The 24,515-nt window shown below is 38.2% G+C and overlaps 4 protein-coding genes across 4 annotated transcripts; all 4 read left to right on the top strand.

Moving 5' to 3' along the window:
* Positions 1-461: 461 nt before the first annotated feature.
* Positions 462-1,376, top strand: LOC108277562 (olfactory receptor 52B2-like). Its single transcript, XM_017490383.3, has one exon. It carries the CDS (start codon positions 462-464, stop codon positions 1,374-1,376), a length of 915 nt encoding a protein of 304 aa, XP_017345872.3.
* A 9,025-nt stretch (positions 1,377-10,401) lies between these two features.
* LOC108277561 (olfactory receptor 52B2-like) lies at positions 10,402-11,316 on the top strand. The gene has a single exon (XM_017490382.3). The coding sequence runs from the start codon at positions 10,402-10,404 to the stop codon at positions 11,314-11,316; it is 915 nt and encodes a 304-aa protein (XP_017345871.2).
* A 4,785-nt stretch (positions 11,317-16,101) lies between these two features.
* LOC108277560 (olfactory receptor 14A2-like) lies at positions 16,102-17,085 on the top strand. The gene has a single exon (XM_017490381.3). The coding sequence runs from the start codon at positions 16,126-16,128 to the stop codon at positions 17,083-17,085; it is 960 nt and encodes a 319-aa protein (XP_017345870.1). The 5' UTR covers positions 16,102-16,125.
* A 4,691-nt stretch (positions 17,086-21,776) lies between these two features.
* On the top strand, positions 21,777-22,865 carry LOC108277558 (olfactory receptor 52B2-like). Its single transcript, XM_017490380.3, has one exon. It carries the CDS (start codon positions 21,876-21,878, stop codon positions 22,863-22,865), a length of 990 nt encoding a protein of 329 aa, XP_017345869.1. The 5' UTR covers positions 21,777-21,875.
* The last annotated feature ends 1,650 nt before the right edge of the window (positions 22,866-24,515 follow it).

The raw sequence follows: 24,515 nt of genomic DNA on the forward strand, positions 1-24,515 counted from the left end.
ATTTCAAATGTTTGCACTTACAAATACAGTCTTATCATAATCCACTTTAAATGACCCCCATAGGCTTCAAAACTTAGAATATTCCTCGCACAGTCCCTCGTAACCTACAGTACACAGCTGGGAATTTGAAAAACATTTGACCTGTGGGAACACATGCAAGGGTACAAATATTTTAGGTCACTATGTGCATGCCCTTGTCGTAACAGTGAACACCATCACCTCAGAGCTGTTCAGTTTCTGGGGGGTTTCATGATGCTGTAGCAATTTCTTTGAATTACTCGTCAACATACTTAGTCTTATCAGCTTGTACTAGGTAAGAAAGCATAGCTGTCATAAAACAAAACAATTTGCCCATGTTAAATGTTAACCCATATTTTGTTACATTATTACTTTTTTTTCCAGGCATTGAAGCTACAATGGAGGAAGATACATCTCTTAATCATTTAAATTTAACACGTTTCATGGCAATTCTGACCATGGAATCATTGGGCATACCATCATCCATTGTTTTTTCTATATTCATCTTTGGCATCATCACATACTGTTTAATTATACTCTTCCACTCAATACTACTTGTGACTATTGTTGTAAACCGGAATCTGCATGAGCCCATGTACATACTGCTGTTTAATTTATCCATATGTGACCTTATGGGAGCTACGGGTTTTTACCCACAGCTGGTTTGTAGTATACTGTCTCAGAGCAGAGAAATCTCCTATGCTGCCTGCACCTTACAAGGCATCATTCTTCATCTCTATGGGACTGGATCTCTTTTATTTCTCACTGTTATGTCTTATGACAGATATGTTGCTGTTTGCAACCCTTTGAGATACCACAGTCTGATGACTCAAAGTATCTTGGTGAAATTTATTTGCATGGTCTGGTCTGTAAATTTTGCTATGATTGGGGCTTTATTTGTGCTCACAATAAGCAAAGAAATCTGCAGGACAAACATAGTGGACACATACTGCAATAATCCCTCTCTAATGAAGCTAAGTTGTGAGGATATGAGCGTGGTTAACTACTATGGCCTGGCGATTATAGCTCTTGTACAGGGCTTTTCCATACTGATAGTATCATTAACATATATCAAAATCCTAATTACCTGTCTTTCTAAAAAACAGACACAATCTATAGGTAAGGCAATGCAAACCTGTGGGACACATTTAGTTGTTTTTCTGAGTTTTGAGGTTAACATATTCTTACTACTGGTTTCTCACAGGTTAGAAGCAGTATCTCCACACTTACGCAGGGCTTTTGGTGCTGCAGTTATTATTATTCCTCCAATTCTTAACCCTCTAATTTATGGGTTGAAAACAAAGGAAATACGACAAACAGTGTTTAGGTTCTTACAAAAAAAGGTTTCCTCTATCTAACAGGAAACTAAATTAAAATCACATGCATACTGTTCTGCAAGTTAGCAAATAACTTAAAACAACAAAATAACTAGTCTGAAACGAATGAAATGAATGAAATGATGCAAGATGTTGCAGTATTTCTAGTTTACTTTTTAAATGTAAGCAACTTTATTGATATTGACCATGTTAAGTCCTTTGTACAAAAGGTCAGAGTCTTATCCCTTCCATTAAAGCGTGTGTTCAAACAACCTTCTGAAATTCATGTAAATAGGTTTATGATTCTACCTTTCAATTAAGTTACTGCCAATATCATTTTCAATTATTTTTTTCTTGACAAACTGGTAAGAATGCAAAACATAATATTTTACAATAGTAGTCTCAGACATTTGGGCCCTACCGTACATTTCATTATATAAATGAAACACACTTCAGGAGAGTCAGGTCGAGGAGCCATTAGAAGGTTTTATATTTAATGTACTGTCATAAAAAGTAGCAGCTTGCAATTGTGCATCTGACATATAGATAATATGAAGTATGACATAAAATTTGAACCAAGAATTTAAATCACCTATATAATGTTCTGTGCTCTTATGAATATCAGTATTAACAGTACAGTTACTAGTACATTATTTACAATAACAGTGCAAATTAAACTGGATAAAGTACTGATGCCCATTATTTGATGAGTATGACAGTGGTTTACACCATTTTACTTCATCCTTTGCAAATGTCACTTACGTTTACTACCTGGTTCATGGGACATTTCTAAAGGCATCTCTAAAGGTACATTCTACTAATGAATTTCATAAAAATAGACTATACTGTATGTTTAAAAGAAATGTATATTTGGGCTGTACCATAATAAAGCTCTCATAAGTTGAATTTACTTTTGTTCTATAAACCCCCAAAATGTGACTTCCATAAGTCATCTACTTTAGCAAGCAGTGGGCCTCTACCTATCTAAATATCACAAGACTGAGTAAATAGTCCCCAAATTAAAAATGGTTAGTGTTATGTTAAATTAAGACAACTTAAATTATTGACACTATCTAACACTGTGCCAACTGATGATATGTACTATTTCTTCTTATTATTATTAGCCAAAATTTAACTGTACATTTGATTATTTGGAAGAATATTTTTTTCCAGAGTAACTTATAGAACATGCTAAAAATATTTCTTGTACTGGAAATAGCTCTGTTGTGAACCTATGCTGTGATTTGGTTTGTGATTTTTGTAACAAAGATGCAAGTATGTGCAGATTAACTTTAGGTGAGAATATTAACAGTGACCGTGTTGCAGAGATACAAACTACAGTTTTGCTGTCGATCCAAAAGTGTGATTTGAAATGTAGACTCCTCCCAGTTCAGAGTTATACACACATTGCCATTTCTAGGTATAGGCAAATTAGGGGCTGAAGTCACAAAGATTTTTTCTTTAGCCCTGAATAATTCTCCACTTGGAGCAGTTCATCACTATGTAACTGAATGTTAGTAAAAGAAGACAGCAGTTGACAAGTATCAATTCTGCCAAATGCTAGCTCACACAGTCAGTATGGGGGGGGGGGGGGGGGGGGGGGGGGATGGAAATACACTGATTTATTATTGTTATTTATTTATTTATTTATTTATTTATTTACCAGTAAAGAGGTTGAAAGTGAAACACTAAGATCCTCTCAGTCATGAAGTGAGTCCTGGGAGATAGATGCACATGCAGAACTTCTTTATTGAAGACAGATACAGAGAACAAGCTCAGAGAACACAAAGAACCAGGGCTATCAGAAACTTAGTAAAACTAGGAAAGAAACCTTAAGAAAACACAAAATAAAAACTGAACAATAAACTGAACAATAAACTGAACAATAACAACAGTGAAAACTCGGGACCACAAACATAACCTGACTTGATGCAATGCTCCAGCAACTGATGAGAAAAACCAGGGAACTTAAATAGAGCACAAGTCAGGCAGGGAAAATAACAAACACATGGGTATGGATATTCACAAACTGAACGGAGACAACAGAAGTTCAGCAATGGCAGTCAGGGTGCCCTCTAGTGGCCAAATGTCCTCCCTGGAGGACATGACAGAGCCCCCCACCTTAAGGCACGACTCTTGAAGCTCCACCTGTGCAAAAGGCTCGAAGCAGCGACTGCAGAGAGGCCCAAAGGCGGAGAGACAATGACGGTGAGGCCAGAGGGGGGAGTGATGACCTCAGCCGAGCAAGGGAGAGGAGCGACATTCTCAGCCAAGACAGGAGGCGGACCTACATCCTCAGCTGAGATGGGAGGCAGGGCGACGTTCCTAGCTGAGACGGGAGGTGGAGCGATGTTCCCAGCTGAGCAAGGGACCAGTACTGTGCCACTGACAGGGGTGGGTGGGAGGATAAGTACACCAGCTGGGAATGGCAGGGGGCAACGGCTGTAATGGGACCATGGAGCAGAGCGATGTCCTTTGTGGAACACGGAGGTGGAGCAACATCCTCAGCAACACAGGGAAACAGGGCAATGACCTCAGAAGGAACCCAGAAGCCGAGCGACGTCCCCAGGGAAACACAGAAGCCAAGCAACAACCTCGCGGAACACAGAAGTTGAGTGGCGTCCTCAGTCAGTGGAGCAGGATGGGAGGGAATCAGAGAGCCTGGTCCTAGTCCAGTCTATCCCACTGCCCCAATAGTGGCCAAAGATGGAATTGTCCCTGGGGGCCATTCCTGAAAACAAGGTGTGTAAATGTCTATATGAGTTCCAGTTTACGTGAACATGATATGAGCAGAGCAGAAGGACAGCTAATGTACTTTGCAGGACACTGTATTCAGCTAGACCCATGCAATAATAGTTTAGTTGTGCCTCCCCTTGGATAGCAACATCAAACTAGCCTAGACTTGTGTTAGATAGGCAAAAATCTATTTAGAAGTATGTTTCTTTTTAAAGGTTTGTGATGGAGAAGAATCTGGGCTCAGCCCAGGATGATTAACAGTCCAGCTAATGTCCCTGGAGAGTACAACATATTTTTTTACATATTATTATTATTATTATTATTATTATTATTTTGTTAGTTTAGTTCCCTTTCAAAGGGAACTCCATGTTGCGTTTAGCATAACACTATAGGAGATCCCTTGCGCGCGACCGGCATCTGAAGTTTGTGTAAAATCATACCTATATATAGGCCTGCCGTGATCAGGTGACGTGGCAACTAAGCATGTCGCGTGATATATATATGGCACCTGTGAACCGTGCCGTCAGCCTTATTATCTTCAGCGAGACTGCATGTCGGTTGTTTGTGTAAAGAAACAAAAAGATGCTTAATTTCCTCTCTATCTTTTCTCAAAATCTCAGGACTTTTCTATCCCTTTAAGAAAAGTGAAGAAAAAAAGGAATGAGCGAGAGAGAAAAATATGAGTGAGAGAATTCAGGAAGTGTGTTACGCCTTGCTCCCATTTCATCATGGGGAGTAGTGCACACTTTCTGTGTCAAGTGTCTAGAGAAGGAGCATGCGATGGCAGCCTCGAGAGGCTGGGCATTGTAACACCTACATTAGGCAGCTCCGCTCGCAACTTGCTCTCTTCTCAGAAGCCGAAGCGAGTTGGGTTTCAGAGCCTTGTGGATCTGGGCCGGCCACTGCCAAGGCAGCTAGGTCCGAGGGATCTCTTATGGATCCGGAAGAGAAGCCAGAGACAAGCACTGCTCTATCTCTGGCTGCTAGTTTCTCTCTTACCTCTCTTATCATTATTCTGGAGAGCGCATTGTACAATGGTGCAGGGGCTGTACAGTGGTGCAGGGACATACTGTTGTGTCAGTTTGTAATCCTGGAAGAGTGCCATCTGCACCCAAGTTTTGCAAGGAACAAGAGGACTTTCTCATTGATGTTAAATCAATTAAGTGCCAAAAGTGTTTCTCTTTATTAGAACCGGACCACCCACTGGGACAGAATGAACTGACATACAGTTGGCCCAACTTTCTGCTGTACATTTTTTTCTGTCTCTGCCATGGATTCTTTCCATGTTGCACATAATCTAGCAGCTACTTATATTAGTTATCTGCACAGCCTGATGGTTTCCACCCAGGAATTGTCCTTAACACATTTTTTTCCTCTCCTACTAAAGTGATCCTGCAGATTATGTTGTCCATCAGTCCTACCACTTGCCTGATGTATCATCCTCCCCTTTATCATGTCTATTAGAAACAACTTTGTCAAATCTGGTCATGTACCGACTATGTCTATATCAATCTTGAAAAAGCCCACACTGGATACCCTAGTAATCAGTGACTGCCAACTGGTATCACTTCTCCCCGTTTCATTCCTATCAGTTCTATCCTTCAAGATCTTTATCAGTCTACCTTAAAAGCAGCACATCCACAAAACCTGCCCTTCCTGCCATTATTGAGAAGCCCCATGCCACTAGATCAACAAACCTGGCAACGACCCTCATTCTCCCTGTCTTTCAGCAGCCTTCAACATACCTTTCAATCACAAGACTGTTTGAACCATTCTCATGAGATGGAAATGCATGATGGTATTTGCTTTTTACCTGGCGAGAATATCCTATAAATTGGCATATAGGTGAATCTCAAAAAATCAGAATATCATGGAAAAGTTTTTTATTAAATTATTTTTACTGCAGTGCTGCAGTAATTCATGCAAAATTAGCCCCGACCAAGTATTGAGTGCATAAATTAACATACTTTTCAGAAGGTTGACATTTCTGTCATAAATTCTTTATTCTTGTCATGTATTACTCATAATGAAGGTTAGGGCGGATGCAAATGCAGATAAGCTTTTAATGAGAAAGAAACAAATCCAAAACACAAGACAAATCCAAAACACAAGACAGTAGACAAAACAGGCAAAGGTTCAGGCAATTGGCAAACAGCCATGAACAGGACAAGGCTAGAATCGAAATCGAGAAACCAGAATAATACTTCCCAAAGACATTGTTAGAAAACAGTCTCTTTATACTGTGGCACGAGTGTGTGAAATTGGATGCAGGTGTGCATGATTAGAATGAACAAGTGTTCTGGGAACTACAGTCCATGGCAGCCATGTTTGTAGGCCACAGTGCTGGATGGGAAATGTAGTCACTGGTTTGCTGTGATGACAGAACCAGTCCCCCCCCCCCCCCCCCCCCCCCCCCCCCAGGCTCATGCACCGGACTCATGCACGAGCTTGTGCTTCAGTTTTCTAAGCATGCTGCAATACTGGAAATCATGACAGAGCGCCCCCCACCACCCCACCCAAGGGCACTCCTACCAAAATACACTCCCTTCCCCCACAGTCCTGGCCCTCTGGTCAAAAATGTCTTCACATGAACCTGGAGACTGAGCGGTATCCTCAGCTGAGCAGGAAGGCAGAGTGAAGTCCTCAGTGGTGCAGGAAAGCAGAGTGTCGTCCTCCTTCGACTCTCAGGCTGCACTTGGTTGGCTGTGCCAACAGACTTGGGAGTGAGCAGAACTTGGCTATTCATGTCAGCAGACTCGGGCATGAGTAGAACCTGGTTGTCCGTGTCAGCAGACTTTGGCATGAGCAGAACTTGGCTGTCCAAGTCAACAGACAGCAGACTTGGTTGGTCGTGACGTCGGCTTCAGGCATGAACAGAACCTGGTTGGTCATGATGTCAGCTTCAGGCATGAGCTGAACCTGTTTGGTTGTGACGTCGGCTTCAGGCGTGAGCATAACGTGGCTGGTCGTGACGTCGGCTTCAGGTGTGAGCAAAACCTGGTTGGTCATGATGTCGACTTCGACCTGGGACAGGAACTTGGCATGAGCAGAGCTTGAGTTGGCCGTCTCTTCGACCTGAAACAGGAACTTGGCATGAGCAGAGCTTGGGTTGGCCGTCCCTTCGACCCGGGACAGGAACAAGTCTTGAGAGGTCGTCTTCTTGACCTCGGACAGGAACTTCGCTTGGGAGGTCGTCTCTTCGACCTTGGACAGGAACTTGTCTTGGGAGGTCGTCTCTTCAACCTCTAGAAGTCGTCTCTTCGACCTCGGACAGGAACTTGGTTTGAAAGGTTGTCTCTTCGACCTTGGACAGGAACTTGGCTTGAGAGGTCGTCTCTTCGAACTCGGACAGGAACTGAGCATGAGAGGTCATCTCTTTGGCCTTGGACAGGAACTGGGCTTGAGAGGTTGTCTCTTTGACCTCGGACAGGAACTGAGTGTGGGAACTCACCTCGTTGACCTCGTGTGGAAACATGCTTGGTAGGTTGCCTTGTCCACCTTGGACGTGAATGTGGTGTGGGAGGTCGCCTTGTCAACCTCGGTTGGGAAAATGGCTTGGGAGATCACCTCGTTGACCTCTAGCAGGAACTTGATTTTATGCTGGAGCTCTGGGGAGGAGGTCACCACGTTGACCTCCGACTGGGGCTCTGGGAATGAGACCACCTCATGAGTCTCATGCTGGCGCTCTGTGGATGAGGCCGCCTCCTTGGTCTCATGCTGGAGCTCTGCAAGTGCTTTCTTGCAGAGCCATTGGCGGGCATGCCATCTGGCCTTGAAACATTCCTGAGAGCAGTAAGATGCTCCAGATCTCCCCAGCTTATCACAGTTTAGACATTGTAGCTGCCTCGGGTAGTCACACAATCCATGTACTGGGGCGTGACACTCTCCTTGCTCTCCTACTGCTTCCATGTTGAGGCGAAGTATTTTGTCATGTATTCTTCGTAATGAAAGTTAGGACAGATGCAGATAAGAGTTTAATGAGAGATAGACAGGCAGACAAATCCAAAACACGAGACAATAGCGAGGTCAAGAAAGAGGCAAAGGGTCAGGCGATTGGCAAACAGGAATCAACAGAGCAGCGCTAGAATTCGATCACTTGGTACAGCGGTAACACTAATACTTTGCAAAGACAATGTTTGAAAACAGACTCTTTATAATGTGGAGTGAGTGTGTGAAATTGGATGCAGGTGTGCGTGATTAGAAAGAATGAGTGTTCTGGGAATTGCAGTCCATGGCGGCCATGTTTATAGGCTGCAGTGCAGGATGGGAAATGTAGTTACTGATTTGTTGTGATGGGCACATGGTGGCTTAGTGGTTAGCATGTTTGCCTCACACCTCCAGGGTCTGGGGTTTGATTCCCGCTGGGGCCATGTGTGTGTGGAGTTTGCAAGTTCTCCCTGTGTGGCGGGGGTTTCCACTGGGTACTCTGGTTTTTTCCCCTAGTACAAAGACATGCATGGTAGGCTGATTGGAGTGTCTAAAGTGTCTGTAGTGGGAGTGTGTATGTGATTGTGCCCTGTGATGGACTGGCACCCTGTCCAGGGTGTACCCCGCCTTGTGCCTGTTGCTCCCTGTGATTGGTTCCATTTTCCCCTGTGACCCTGAAGAAGGAATAAGCAGTAGAAGATGCATGGATAGAGGGATGGATGGTTTGTTGTGATATGACATTTCTAATATTTTGAGATACTGGATTTTTTATTTCAATGAGCTTCTTAAGCTGTAATCATCAAGATTAAAACAAAAAAGGCTTAAAATATTTTACTTTATGTGTACTGAATCTAGAATATATGAAAGTTCCACTTTTTGGATTAAATTACGGAACAACAATGAACTTTTCCGCGATATTCTAATTCAACATCTGCTTCATGTAGACTTTCCACTGAAGCCCCACAAAGCTCAGTGCTTAGTCCTCTTCTGTTCTCCATCTATACCTGCTCTTAGTGAAGTCATATTCTCACATTGTTTTTCATACCACTACTATGCTATGTTAAGTCACCCAACTCATCCTTTCCTTTCCTCCCTCAGACATTTATGGCTCTGCATCTATCTAAGCATGTATGGCAAACATCCTGTCACTGATGTCTCCCTTCACCATCTCATACCATCTGACAGTGCACATAACCTGGAGGTAGTTCTGGACAGCGAACTATCCTTCTAGCTTCAGATTGCTAACCTATATAATTAATGTATGTTTCTTCTTTACAACATCAGGATGATCTGGGCATTTCTCTCCACAGAGGCCACTGATCCAAAATGCAGCTGTAAGACTTCTTTCCCCAAGTTCTTACACCATCCAGTTGTTGTGTTCCCTATCCTGGATCCCTGTAACTGCCCACATCAGGTTGTAAGCATTGATTTTTCTCTGAAATGTCAAAACAGATAAGCCAACACTTCCCTATAGTCAGTTGTCACATCCTTCTCTTTGTGGGGGACATTATTACTATGGACTATAACTATACTGGATACCTAGCCCCTACTGAGATCTGCCAATCGAGGTGACTGGTTCATGCAAGATGCTGAACTGTAATGGGTGTGCAAAAAATATTATTAATATTTGTTAGTCATGTAAGTCATCACTTCATTAGTCATGTTAGTCATCACTTCAATGAAAAAAAAACTGGTAGAACTACGTGCTTTGTTGATAAGCTCGTTGTGCATGTTTTGGTGCACAGATCACTCTGGAGTGACCTTGTACTTAAATCTGGGGTTTCCAAAGGTCATATTACCAAATTTTGTAAACCAGATGATTGAGCGTGTAGCATTCCTTGCACAGTGCACACATCAGCAGTGGCTATAAAGATTTGGACATATAGTGTATACACCATGTCCAATATACACCAGAATACAGAATGTCTCTTTCCCATGCTTCCAAATGGGCTTCCAAAAATATAGTCTTGCACATTATACACATTATATGAATTATTTTTTCCACAGGCCACTGTTAGCTGCAAAGCTCAGAGGATTCCTCACAAACCTCACAGTGCAATATAACCTAGAGTCTAGGATTTGAAAAACAATTGACCTGTGGGATAAACTTAACATGCAGAGATTCAAATATTTTAGGGTGGAGCCCCGAGTGATTATAATGACTCACCATTGACTCAGATGTGATCAGTTTGTGGGTTTTGTAATGCTGAAGCATTTTCAGTGTATTAGGCATCAGCATACTTAGTCTTATCAGCTTGCTCTAGGTAAGAAAGCATAGCTGTAGTAAAACAAAACATACTGTATGTTAAATTCTTGACCCAAATTTTGTTATTTGTGTTTTTCAGCCTTTGTAGATACAATGGAGGGGGACACATCTCTTATTAATTCAAATTTAACACGGTTTATGACCATTCTAACAATGGAATCGTTGGACATACCACCATCCAGTGCTTTTTCTATATTCATTTTTGGCATCATCACATACTGTTTAATTTTGTTTTTTCACTCTACGTTACTTGTGACTATTATTGTAAAAAGGGATCTGCATAAGCCTATGTACATACTACTGCTTAATTTGTCCATATGTGACCTAATCGCATCTACAGCTTTTTACCCACAGCTGGTTTGTAGTGTATTGTCTCAGAACAGAGAAATCTCTTACCCTGCTTGTGCCTTGCAAGGCATTCTTTTTCACATCTGTGGAAGTGCATCACTCTTATTTCTGTCTGTAATGGCATATGACAGATACATTGCTATTTGTAAGCCTTTGAGATACCATAATCTGATGACACGAGGTACCTTGGTGAAACTTATTTTCATGGTCTGGTCCATAACTTTTTCTATCATTGGGATTTTATTCATACTCACAATAAGCAAAAAAATCTGCAGGACAAATATCGTGGACACATACTGTAATAATCCATCTTTATTGAAGTTAAGCTGTGAGGATACAAGAGTGGTTAACTACTATGGCTTATTTACTATAGCTCTTATACAAGGCTCTTCCATTCTGATAGTATCATTAACATATATCAAAATCCTAATTACCTGTCTTTCTATAAAGCAGGCAAAATCTACAAGTAAGGCAATGCAAACCTGTGGGACACATTTAGTTGTTTTTCTGAGTTTTGAGGTTAACACATTCTTGCTACTGATTTCCCACAGGTTTGAAGCAGTATCTCCACACTTAAGAAGGGCCTTTGGTGTGTCAATTGTTATCTTTCCTCCCATTCTTAACCCTCTAATTTACGGGTTGAAAACAAGGGAAATTCGGCAAACAATTTTTAATTTCTTAAAAAGAAAGATTTCTTCAATTTAACAGGAAACAGAACTAAAAGCATATACCTATTCTTATGCTTATACCTATACGTAAAGGGCAGTGGTAGTTTAGTGGTTAAGATGATGGATTACTGCTCAAAGGTTGTGAGTTCAAATCCCAACACTGCCAATCTGCCATGACTGGGACCTTGAGTAAGGCCCTTAACTCTCAACTACCCAGTTATATAATTGGGATAACTGTGAGTCATTCTGTATAAGGGCATCTGTCAAATGTTGAAATGTAAATGTAGTCTTCTCTCAAAATTTCTGACTCAATAAATTAACAACTTTGACATTGTCTGAATTTTTGTGCTGATATAGCAGTGGAATATTGATGTATTTATTTAGTAACTTAAATAATGTACTCCAGTTATTCAGTAAATTCAGTATTATCTATATAATGAATACATTCCTTATTCTAACATTTAACACAAGACATTAGAGGTAGAAACATGAATAATTTTTCAGATTTTTCGATAAGTGTAGTAGTAACAAAAATATGATGTAGTAATAAAAATGATTATCTAAAATGTAACAACTTTGAAGAAGGCTTAAACTCTGTTCACTCAGCACAATCATGCCATGTCATTTATGTACAAAAATCTTGTTTGCCGATATATATTTGTCATTATGATATACAACATTCCTTTTCAATTTCATATGAAGTTTATTCTTTCCTATCACTGATTAGAAGGATGTTTTAATATTAACAACATCCAAAGATTATTTTTTCATTTTAGTAAGCATGCAATTATTACTTTTTTTTTTTACAGTCCAAAGACAGGCTGGGTGGCATGTCGAAAGTGTCTGTAGTGTATGAATAGGTGTTTGAATGTGTATGTGATTGTGCCCTGCAATGGATTGGCACCCGGTCCAGGGTGCACCCCGCCATGTGCCCGATGCTCCCTGGGATAGGCTCCAGGTTCCCCATGACCATGAAGGATAAGAAGTATAGAAGATGGATAGATGGAAGCCTAAATGGAAATTCTTGAAACAATTCCAACACAGAAAATACTTCAAATGGCAAAGATTCATTTTGATATCTTTTTTTTTTTTTTTTTTTTTTTACTTATTACTATATTCATTTGTAGTGTCTTGCCTTATATAAAAGGCTACACAGCATCTTAAACCCTTTGTATACTGAGCTTGTTTATATTCATGCAATGGTCTCAATCTTCTGTATCATAATACTGGAGGTGATGTCTGCTGTTGTTCAGGATGTAAATCAGATTAAAGCCATTATATGTTGCAAGATATTCTGAGTTTCTGTGTTCTTTTCATTAATCATAGAATTATGAATAGACTTCTTCAATAAGTCAGCAGACAAGTATATGGTAAAGCATTTAACTTGGACAGTGGTGTCTTAGTGGTTAAGAATTTGGGCTACTGATCATTACAAATATGTCATTGGCCTTTGCAGTAGGCCATTAACGCTCAGTCATGTACCAGCATTGCTGTGCCTTGTTGCATACTATCAACTTCACACAAGCCCTAAACAGTGAAACTGATGCCCTCAGGCTTCTAGTAAGCAACTCCCATTAACCTCCTGGTGGCCCTATTCAGTACCCTCCCACCACAAATGGACCCCACAGAGCACATCCATGAAGGGCAGTTGCTGGCTCTGGGGCAATTTACAGCAAAAACACTGTTTTTTTTGGCAGATATTACAACAGATAAGAGTGTCCTGATGACAGTGTTGCAGGGATAGTTCCAGTGCAAAAGTTGATGGTGGAAATTCCAGTTTCACTGTCTATCCATAAGTGCAATATGAAATGTAGACCCCCACAGTTCAGAACAAAGAGTTCTACACAAAGGATTTTCTTCTTAAAAATAAGAATGGTGGTTTATATATCACTTTATATTGTTCCATATGTTATAGTTGTCAAATGTAACTAATTTTGTGCAAAAATTGAACTAGTCCATGTTGTTTGAGCTGAGCAATGTCTTAGCAAACCTAGGATTTCTGAGACTTGCCTTCCAAGCAGATGCCTTCCATTTCAAGCTTTGACCCTTTGACCTCTCTTTAGGACTTGCAGATGCTGTTGGACTTTCCTCATTTGGCAGGTGGTGTTGACAGTCCAGCAGCATTTTTCTGTGTTGTGCACACCAAGAAATATGGAACTTTTAAGATTATCCACAGTTGCTCCATTGATGTGCATTGGCAAGTGGTCCAGGCATGTCCTCCTGAAGTCAACAATCAACCCTATGGTTCTATTGATATTGAGAGATAGATTGTTGCCTCTACACCATTCTGTGAGCTGCTTGACCTCCTCCCTGTATGCTGACTCCCTCCTTTAGATAAGGGCTTCTGCCAACTGTCATAAACGTAAATGTAATGTTGGTGGTGAGATCCACACCTGTAGCATCATCAGCAAACTTGATATGTTGGCCCTGTACTTTGTTGTGAGTTGGGAGTCAGCAATCTGAACATCAGTGGACTGAGCACACAACCCTGGGGTGCACTAGTGTTCAGTGTGGTGTTACTGGAGTTGGTGTTGCCAATCCTGATGGACTTGCATCTCCCAGTAAGAAAGTCCAGGATCCAGTTACAAAGGGAAGTGATCAAACTCAGCATGTTCAGCCAACTGAAGCCTATGAACAGCATCCTCACATAATTGTCTTTTTTGTCCAGGTGGGTCAGAGACAGGTGGATAGCAGCAGATATGGTTTCCTCTGCAGATATGGCTGCCTCCTCTGTTGAGTGGTTAGGGAAGTAGGCATACTGGAATGGGTCCAGTGTGGTGGGAAGACTGCTCTTTGTATTTCAAGATTAGCAGCTTGAAGCACTTAAAGGTGTGATAAATGTAAGTGCATTTTGCCAGTAGTGAGACAGATCATGGATGATCTCTTTGGCACAGGGATGATGGTGGCCATCTTGAAGCACACAGACAGCTGCTTGGCTCAGGTTGATGTCCTAACAAACATCTTCATGCTGATCAGCACATTCCCTAAGCACCCAAACAGGTACAGTGCTGTGGAAAAATTATTTGCCTCATCCTGATTTCTTCTGTGTTTCGGTATATCTAATGCTGAATAGTTTTAGATCTTCAAATGAAATACAGTATAAAACAAAGGCAACCTTAGTAAATACAAAATATAGTTTCTGTTTTTTTATTGAAGCAAAAAACGTTATCCAACACCTGTCACCAATTTGAAAAAAATACTTTCCTCCTTAAACTTTAAGTCTGGTTGTGCCACCTATAGCAGCAATAACTGCAACCAAATGCTTCAGATAACTAGAGATCAGTCTTTCTTTTACTTCTTGGACTAGGACCTGCTCCTATACTTTGAATCACTGTCTTGCTGCATAATCCAGTTGCGCTTGAGGTTCAACTTACAGACTGAAGACCGGACATTCTCCTTTAGGACATTCTCCTTTAGAATTCATGTTTCTCTCAATTATTGCAAGTTGCCCAGGTCCTGAAGTAGCAAAGCATGCCCACACCATCGCACTTACACCACCATGCTTGACCGTAGATATGATGTTCTTTTTGTGGAATTCTGTGGTTGGTTTAAGCCAGATGTAATGGGATTCCTGTCTTCTAAACAGTTCTATTTTCAAGTCATCAGACCACAGAACATTCACCCAAAAGGTTTGAGGATCATCAAAGTGTGTTTTGGCAAAATTCAGACAAGCTTTAATGTTTTTCTGGGTTAGCAGTGCTTTTTGCCTCACTACTCTTCCATGGATGCCATTTTTGCCCAGTGTATTTCTGATAGTGGAGTCATGAACAGTGTCCTTTATTGATGCAAGAGAGGCCGGTAGTTCTTATGATGTTGTTCTTGGTTCTTTTGTTACTTCTTGGATGAGTCGTTGTGTGCTCTTGGAGGAATTTTGGAAGTTTTTCCATTTGGAGATAATGGCTCTCGCTGTGGTTCTTTGGAGTCCAAGAGCCTTTGAAATAGCTTTGTAACCCTTCTCAGACTGATGTATTTCAATCACCTTCTTCATCATTTCTGGAAATTTGGCATAGTGTGTTAATGGGTAAGACCTTTGAACAAATTTCACGCTGTTGAAAAAGTTCTATTTAAGTGTTGATTTTAGTGAACAGGGTTTGCAGTAACCAGGCCTAGTTGCGTCTAGTCCAATTGAACCCCAATATGAATGCTGTTTCATAGATTTGGGGAACTCATAACTACAGGTGCATTTTCACACAGCTTCAATAAATAACATAATCATTTAAAAGCTTTATTTTGTGTTTACCTTGTTTTATCTAAAAATCTATTATCTCAGAATATTAGAATAAAGAGTTTATAATACAGAAATGTTGCCCTTCTGAAAAGTATGTTAATTTATGCACTCAATACTTGGTCAGAGCGCATTTTGCAGAAATTACTGCATCAGTGTGGCGTGACATGGAGGCAGTCAGCCTGTGGCATTTCTGAGGTGTTATGGAAGCCCAGGTTGCTTGGATACACTTCTACATACAGTATTGCAAATTGGCATTTTACTTGTTTAATCTCTGTGGATTTCTTTCAGCCCCACAGTCCCATGTAACCTAGTCAACAACTGACATGTGAAAAAAGTGACCTGTGGGATGAAGTTAATATGCAGAGATCCAAATATGTTTAGGTCTCTGGGTGGATACATCGGTGGTTATAATAAACACCATCACCTCAGATGTGTTCAGTTTGTGGATATCGTGATGCTGTAGCACTTTCACAGAATAAGTTATCAAGATATTTAGTCTTATAAGCTTGTTCTCGGTAAAATACTGGTCATAACACTAAACAATTTGCCCATGTTAAATGTCTTAACCCATATATTGTTATATTGTTTTTATCATTTTGTCCAGGCCTTGAAGTTACAATGGGGGGAGACACATCTCTTAATAATTCCAATTTAACACGTTTTATGATTACTCTGACCATGGAATCATTGGACATACCACCATCCAGTGTTTTTTTTATATTGATCATTGCCATCATGACATACTGCTTAATTTTGTTCTTCCAGTCCATGATACTTGTGACTATTGCTGTAAAACGGGATCTGCAAAAACCGATGTACATATTGCTGTTTAATTTGTCCATATGTGACATTATGGGAGCTACGGCTTTTTACCCACAGCTGGCTGGTAGTGTATTGTCTCAGAACAGAGAAATATCGTACGCTGCCTGTGCCTTGCAAGGCATACTTCTTCACCTCTATGGGAATGGATCTCTTTTATTTCTCACTGTTATGGCGTATGACAGATACATTGCCATTTGCAAGCCTTTGAGATACCACAATCTGATGACACAAGGTACCTTGGTGAAACTTATTTTTATGGTCTGGTCCATAGATGTTGTTATAATTGGGTCTACATTTATACTCACGATAAGCAAAGAAATTTGCAGGACAAATATAGTGGACATGTACTGCAATAATCCTTCTTTAATGAAGTTAAGCTGTGAGGATACAAGCGTGATTAACTATTATGGCTTGTTTACTATAGCTCTTATACAAGGCTCTTCCATACTGATAGTGTCATTATCATATATCAAAATCCTAATTACCTGTCTTTCTACAAAACAGACACAATCTATAAGCAAGGCAATGCAAACCTGTGGGACACATTTAATTGTTTTTCTGAGTTTTGAGATTAACACATTCTTACTACTGATTTCACACAGGTTAGATGCAGTATCTCCACACTTAAGAAGGGCCTTTGGTGTTTCAATTGTTATCTTTCCTCCAATTCTTAACCCTCTAATTTACGGGTTGAAAACAAGGGAAATTCGACAAGCAATATTTAAGTTTTTACAAAGAAAGATTTCTTTTATCTAAAAGAAAACTAAAAGCAAATACAAAGTCTTTCGCTATGTATGAAAATAAATAAATAAAAAAACTTGGCTTGTCCATTACACTAAATTAAAATGACTTCTGAAATTATTCACTGAAACAGCATTGAAATGTATGAATATTTTGAAATTCTATTCCTGTTTTTCAAAAACATTTTATTTTACGATAAAAAAGTATATGAAACATACAATAGGATAAGCATGCTAATGAGCTGTTAGAGGACCTTATATTTATTTTGTTGTCATAAAAACTAAATAATGCATAATTAAACTAAATAATGCTCTGATGTTATGCATGTAAGTATTATAGTCAGAGTCAAATTCAACTTTAACATTCTGCATATTGCACAACAAATTAGGTAATGTGCCCTTTCAGTGACACATTATACATACACATTAAACGAAATCATTAAATGCAACCAATAAAAGGATATATCTGGTAGTGTAAACAGCTTAAGGCCCATTATTTAATTTCCCACTGAAATTCACAGGATTTAATTATTTGTAAGATTAGCACAACAGTTTGTCCAGTTACAATGTGGTCACCTTTTGAAAAAATGATTCCAAATATGAAGAGGTGAGAATGCTCTCTAACAGCAGTTGTATATAAAGTGTGTATGTATAAATAAATAAAAGAATGTTAGATATTCAGTATACTGTTATATCACATGGTATCAACATGGAATGTGCTGAACCGGGATATGTCCAACATATTATTGTATTCGATACACAGAAGAGAATTCATTGTGTCCAAGATGCCACCATTTGTATCATTTTTGTATTATTTTTCTTCTGTTTATCTGTCTAGGGAGAAGCTAGTTCAAGAACTCATCTAATTTGATTTCAGTTGAATGTTTTTGAACTAAAAGTTACAGTGTTTTGTACTGGAACTCACAGTGCATTATGGGAATTCTGTGTTGTGAACCTATGTCGCGATTAGATTTGCTTTGTGATTTTAATAATATAGATAAATGTATTTGTAGATTACCCTTAGGCTAGAATATTTCCTTGAGTGGAGATGTATTAAACAAATCACTTGCACCATAATCTGTCTGTGTTGGGGAGGATTCACTAGCTGTTGTTAATTCCAAGTGATATAGAGATGTTCGCTATTGGATGCCGATCAGGACACTAGAGCTACAACAACTAATTGATAAAATCGATTATTATCGATTTATTATTCGGACAATCTTTTTTTGTTTATTATTTATGTTACAATTATTCGGATATTGGGGCGGGGGGGTGGGGGGGGTCAGTGGTGGTCAGTGTTGTAATTGCAAGGGGTACGTGGAAAAGTTTTGAAAATGTTTAAATAATAAATATACATACACATATATATATATATATATATATATATATATATATATATATATATATATATATATATAATTTTTTGTTAAATCTATCAAAATATATTCAAATGAGATGTTTTAAAATTATTATTCACATACATTCACAAATATCACATTAGCTACGTTGACGATCGTTCATTGATGGATTTATTTTAAATTTATTTACAAATGAAATGATAATTTGAAAAACCTGTGACTGGTAGACAAGTTCAAGTGTCGCTTTGATGTATAATATAAACAAAAGATAATTCAGGGAGTCAAATTAAATGTCACACCAAAAATAAAATGTAAAAAATAAAACCTTGAAATGTTTTCATGATATTTTAAATGTCCAATGTTAATATTATTAATGTGAAAGATTGATAAAATAAAGCAACATATATAGAAATGACTGTTAAATATATCACCTATAATTGTTGTGGAGTGAGGGGGTCCTTGTGGATTCTTCGAAATATGCTAGGGGTCCAGAGCTCACAAAAGGTTGAGAACCATTGGTCTAGTATATGAATTTAGCAGTATAGTTTCAAATGGAACACATTAGTTTTTTTCTAACCGGAAGTATAAGCCACTTCCTAGTAATGTGCATTACTGTGAACTGTTGGACTAGTTAAAGTCTTTTTGTGTGGTACTTGAGTTGGAGATTTTAGCGAAACCTGAGAACCCTCCCCATGAGCTTTCACAAACTGTTCTTTAAAGTACAGCAAAATAAAACCCTCGCTTTCATGCAACCTGTTTTGTTTTGTCCAATGGGATCCAAATGCACACACCTAGTTTAAAGATTTTTAGGAAGATGTTTAGAAAAAAACAAAGGATATTCTATTATAAATACTAATATGCTCATTTTTCAAATCTGTATTTGTATTCTTTTGGGACACATTATCTGTTAAATCCAAATCATGCATGGGTGTTCAATTACAGCTCAGTATAAGTAATACAGTATAAGTTGGATTTGCATAAGAATTTCTACTAACACTCAGTGCTAATAAACAAAGGCTAAAGGGTTTGTTACCTAGCCCGCGTCTCAAACTCAGTATGAACAAATATGTACACATCAAATTCTCAAAAATACTTTTGATATTTTAGAGCAAAATTACTATGCACTCAACTTATAATATTAAATATATAAAAGGTACCATACATTTCTCACATATGCATGTAAACACAATTTTTGGATAAATGAATTAACATTGCCTCTTATGTTGGGAAAATCAGCTACCCACCTTCCTCCTTACTTTATCTCACATCACAAGAGGGCACTCAATGGCTTTTGCAAATTAAAGAAACAATAGAATTATATTATTTAGTGAAATAACAATAGCAATTGTTTCCAGCTTCTCTATCATAACACTGAAGGGGATGTCTCGTTTTGTTTATGTTGAAAATCTGATGAAAACTGTTGCATTTTTCTGCAGGTCTCTTTATGTGTTTCTATGTCCTATCCATAAATCACATAATTATAAGTAAAGAGATTCAAGGAATATGCAGACAGGTATACAGTAATGCATTTATATTTGGGCAGTGGTGGCTCAGTGGATAAGGATCTGGGCTACTGATTAGTATCGATCTCCCACTGGCCTCTGAGCTAGGCCATTGACACTTGTCTGCTCCAAGGGCACTGGTTCATGAGAGAGCCTGCACAAGGAAATGGGTAGGCTCTCCTCCTTTCTATTTTATGCACAATACAAAGCGTGGTTAGCAAAGCCTGCCTTGCCAGGCTTGAAATATATGCTCTGTCTGCCATAGTTGCTCCTTGGACACTGCTTCAAAAAGGCCCTGGAAAGGACAGTGACAGTTTCAGAATCAAGTAAACCATCAGTTACAAACATACCAGCAACATGGTGCCTTTAGATCACTATATTGCAACCCATATAAAGATTCCATCAACTTTGCATGAGCCCTATACATAAAGATTCACAGAAAAAAGTCAGGTTGGGAGCACGGCCCCACAGAGAACAGATTCCATGCCACTGGCGGGACACTGCTAAAAACATTGAAACAAATGACATCTTAGCAAGTAATATATCTTGAATATTCTCACATTCATCTAGCATTTCTTATTATAAGATTACCAATAAACCTAAAATAAGATTATTACCCTATTTCTAGACATTTTACTAATTTCAAGCTTTAAATGTTCTTACTTTTTGGCAGAAAATGTTGGTTCTTTCTAGAAATAAATAAGTACAAAATTATATCTAGAAATAGGTTCAACAATCATATACTTGGTTTATTGAAATCTAATAATAGGAAATAACATAAAATTCATATAAACCCTGAACTGCTCAGTTGTATAAATGAGATAAATGTAAGCTGCTCTGGATAAGGGCATCTGCCAAATGCTGTAAACGTAAATGTACACGTGAGTGCCCAGATGACACTGTATTGACCTTGTAGTCAAACTCTAGGTTTCAGACAAAGGTCACATTATCGATGGACCATACAGTGTTGCATGCACAGTGCACTTCCTTCAATGATACTTAGATAAACAATTGATCTGAGAATCAGATGGCCCACATCATATCTTTCACTGATGACAGATGAAAGGAGCAGACTTGTTCAAACAGCAACTTGCCCACTGAGTGGTGGATATTGTCACTATGGCCTACTGGTAGGATGGACATCTGGACCCTACCAGTGACATACCACTCTATGAGGAGTGTCTAATCCCCACTTCATGGGAGTTACTTAGAGGTATACTGCTGCAGGAAGCTTGCACTGCTGCTACCTACTGTCATTGTATCTCTGAACAAGACTATATAGAGAATATTAGACGGGAAGTTAAAAAGTTAAAAAGGGACATGTGGATCAACGTTTTAAAACCCCACCTATAGCAAAACCTGCTTAATTATACCAAACAACATTCAAGTAGAACATACAGCATGCTTTATTATATGATTAGATATTATAGTATTATATTTACTTCAAACAAATACATCCATATACAAAATTCATTAAAAGATGTCTCCATTCTGTACTCCCAAATACAGACTTGCACAATATCCTCATCATATTACTTGTTTTTTGGGTTGTTTTTTTTTTTTTTTTTTTAGGGGAATGTGAGGTGGGGGGTGTCTGTTGTTGTGTTTTTTACTGCAGGCCACTGTTAGCTCCAAGGATAGCTCTCAAACCCACAGTCCAATGTAACCTAGCATCAACAACTGTGATTTGAAAAACATTTGACCCGTGGGATAATGTTAACATGCAGAAATCTAAATATTTAAGTCTCTGGGTAGATAAACGAGTGGTGAAAATGAACACCATCACCTCAGATGTGTTCAGTTTGTGGATGTCATGATGCTGTGGCACCTTCACTGAATTAGTTGTCATCATACTTAGTCTTATCAGTTTGTTGTAGGTAAGAAAGCATATTTGTAGTAAAAGAAAATAATTTGCACATGTTAAATGTCTCAACTAGTATTTTGTTATGTTGTTTCTTCCAGGTCTTGAAGTTATAATGGGGGGAGACACATATCTTAATAATTCAAATTTAACACGTTTTATGACTATTCTGACCATGGAATCATTGGACATACCTCCATCCAGTGCTTCTTCAATATTCGTTTTTGGTATCATCACATACTGTTTAATTTTGTTCTTCCAGTCCATACTACTTGTGACTATTGTTGTAAAAAGGGATCTGCATAAACCAATGTACATACTGCTGTTTAATTTGTCTCTATGTGACCTTATGGGAGCTACGGCTTTTTTCCCACAAATGGTTTGCAGTATACTGTCTCAGAGCAGAGAAATATCCTACCCTGCCTGTGCGTTACAAGGCATCCTAATTCACCTCTATCTATGTGGATCAGTCTTATTTCTATCTGTTATGGCGTATGACAGATACGTTGCCATTTGTAAGCCTTTGAGATACCACAATCTGATGACACAAGGTACCTTGGTGAAACTTATTTTTATGGTCTGGTCCATAGATGTTGTTATAATTGGGTCTGTATTTACACTCACAATGAGCAAAGAAATTTGCAGGACAAATATAGTGGACATGTACTGCAATAATCCTTCTTTAATGAAGTTAAGCTGTGAAGATATGAGAGCAAGTAACTATTATGGCTTGTTTACTATAGCTCTTATACAAGGCTCTTCCATACTGATAGTGTCATTATCATATATCAAAATCCTAATGATCTGTATTTCTACAAAACAGGAAAAATCTATAAGCAAGGCAATGCAAACCTGTGGGACGCATTTAATTGTTTTTATGAGTTTTGAGATTAACTCATTCTTTGCACTGATTTCACACAGGTTAGATGCAGTATCTCCACACTTAAGAAGGGCCTTTGGTGTTTCAATTGTTATCTTTCCTCCCATTCTTAACCCTCTAATTTACGGGTTGAAAACAAGGGAAATTCGACAAGCAGTGTTTACATTTTTACAAAGAAAGATTTCTTCTATCTAACAGAAAACTAAAAGCAAATACAAAGTCTTTCGCAATGTATCAAATGAATTAAATTTCCATTTCACTAAATTAAAATGACTTCTGAAATTATTCACTGAAATAGCATTGAAATATATGCATATTTTGAAATTCTATTCCTGTTATCCAAAAACATTTTATTTTACGATTAAATGATAAAAAAATGTATATGAAACATACAATAGGATAAGCATGCTGATGAGCTGTTAGAGGACCTTATATTTATTTTGCTCTTGTAAAAACTAAATAATGCATAATTAAACTAAATAATACTCTGATGTTATTTAAGTTTTATAGTCAAAGTCAAATTCAGCTTTAACATTCTGCATATTGCACAACAAATGCGGTAATGTGCCCTTTCAGTGATACACACATACATACACATTAAACGAAATCATTAAATGCAACCAATAAAAAGAATATATCTGGTAGGGTGAATAGCTTAAGGACCATTATTTAATTTATATGTATATATATATATATATATATATATATATATATATATATATATATATATATATCAAAAATTTGATGAACAGGTTGAGGATTCTCTCTCAGAGCAGCTGTATATAAAGGTGTGTGTATAAATAAAAGAATGTTAGATATTCAGTGCATTGTTATATAACATGGTATCAACATGGAATGTGTCCAACATATTATTGTATTCAATACACAGAAGAGAATTCATTGAGTCCAAGAAGCCACCATTTGCATTACTTTTGTATTATTTTTCTTCTGTTTATCTGTCTAGGGAGAAGCTAATTCAAGAACTCATCTAATTTGATTTCAGATGAATGTTTTTGAACTAAAAGTTACAGTGTTTTTTACTGGAACTCACAGTGCATTATGGGAATTCTGTGTTGTGATATTAACAATATAGATAAATGTATTTGCAGATTAACCTTAGGCTAGAATATTTCCTTGAGTGGAATGTGTTAAACACATGAATTACACCATAATCTGTCTGTGTTGGGGAGGCCTCGCTGATTTACTTGTTAATCCCAAGTGATAAAGAGATGTTTGCTATTGGATATTTTATTCAAACTGCAGGCAGCATGTTACTTTATGTCCATGATTTCTTAAATAAAATCTAATCAATAATTAATATTGTGTTTATACTATAGTAACAATAATACATTTTGGGGCACTAATATCTAATAATAAGCTGGGACACTTACAGTGCTGCTTCAAGTCAAAATGGGATCCAGAATTTCATTATAATGCCCGTATGATTTTCTCAGAATATTTTCTTTTAATAATGATGGAAAATGATCATTTAAGAACGACGAAAAATATGCACAATGAATGCACAATTATTATTATTATTTTTTACAATATTTAAAAAAAATAAATTAAATTGTTATTTTTGTGGAAAACCAACAGAATTATGCAGCCCTGTGAATGGTCTGTGTGAACTATATGGTAGGGTTCAATATGTGAATGTATATTTCTTTTATTTGTACAGACACACAGTAGAAATGTGGTTTTATTTAGGGATCAATAAGGCAGTCAGGCTAAACCCAACTCATTAGCATAATTTTAAAGACCTTGACCTTTTTAAAATTTTCATGAGCAGGTTTTGCATATAATGTCCATGTATTGCACATACCCATTTGCTACAAATCAGAAATG

The sequence above is a fragment of the Ictalurus punctatus genome, chromosome 17 (genome assembly GCF_001660625.3).
Source record: "Ictalurus punctatus breed USDA103 chromosome 17, Coco_2.0, whole genome shotgun sequence".
Classification (NCBI taxonomy): Eukaryota; Metazoa; Chordata; class Actinopteri; order Siluriformes; family Ictaluridae; genus Ictalurus; species Ictalurus punctatus.

Coding starts and splice junctions, on each gene's coding strand:
- LOC108277562 (XM_017490383.3), top strand. CDS start 462: ATGGCAATTCTGACCATGGAATCATTGGGCATACCATCATCCATTGTT.
- LOC108277561 (XM_017490382.3), top strand. CDS start 10,402: ATGACCATTCTAACAATGGAATCGTTGGACATACCACCATCCAGTGCT.
- LOC108277560 (XM_017490381.3), top strand. CDS start 16,126: ATGGGGGGAGACACATCTCTTAATAATTCCAATTTAACACGTTTTATG.
- LOC108277558 (XM_017490380.3), top strand. CDS start 21,876: ATGTTGTTTCTTCCAGGTCTTGAAGTTATAATGGGGGGAGACACATAT.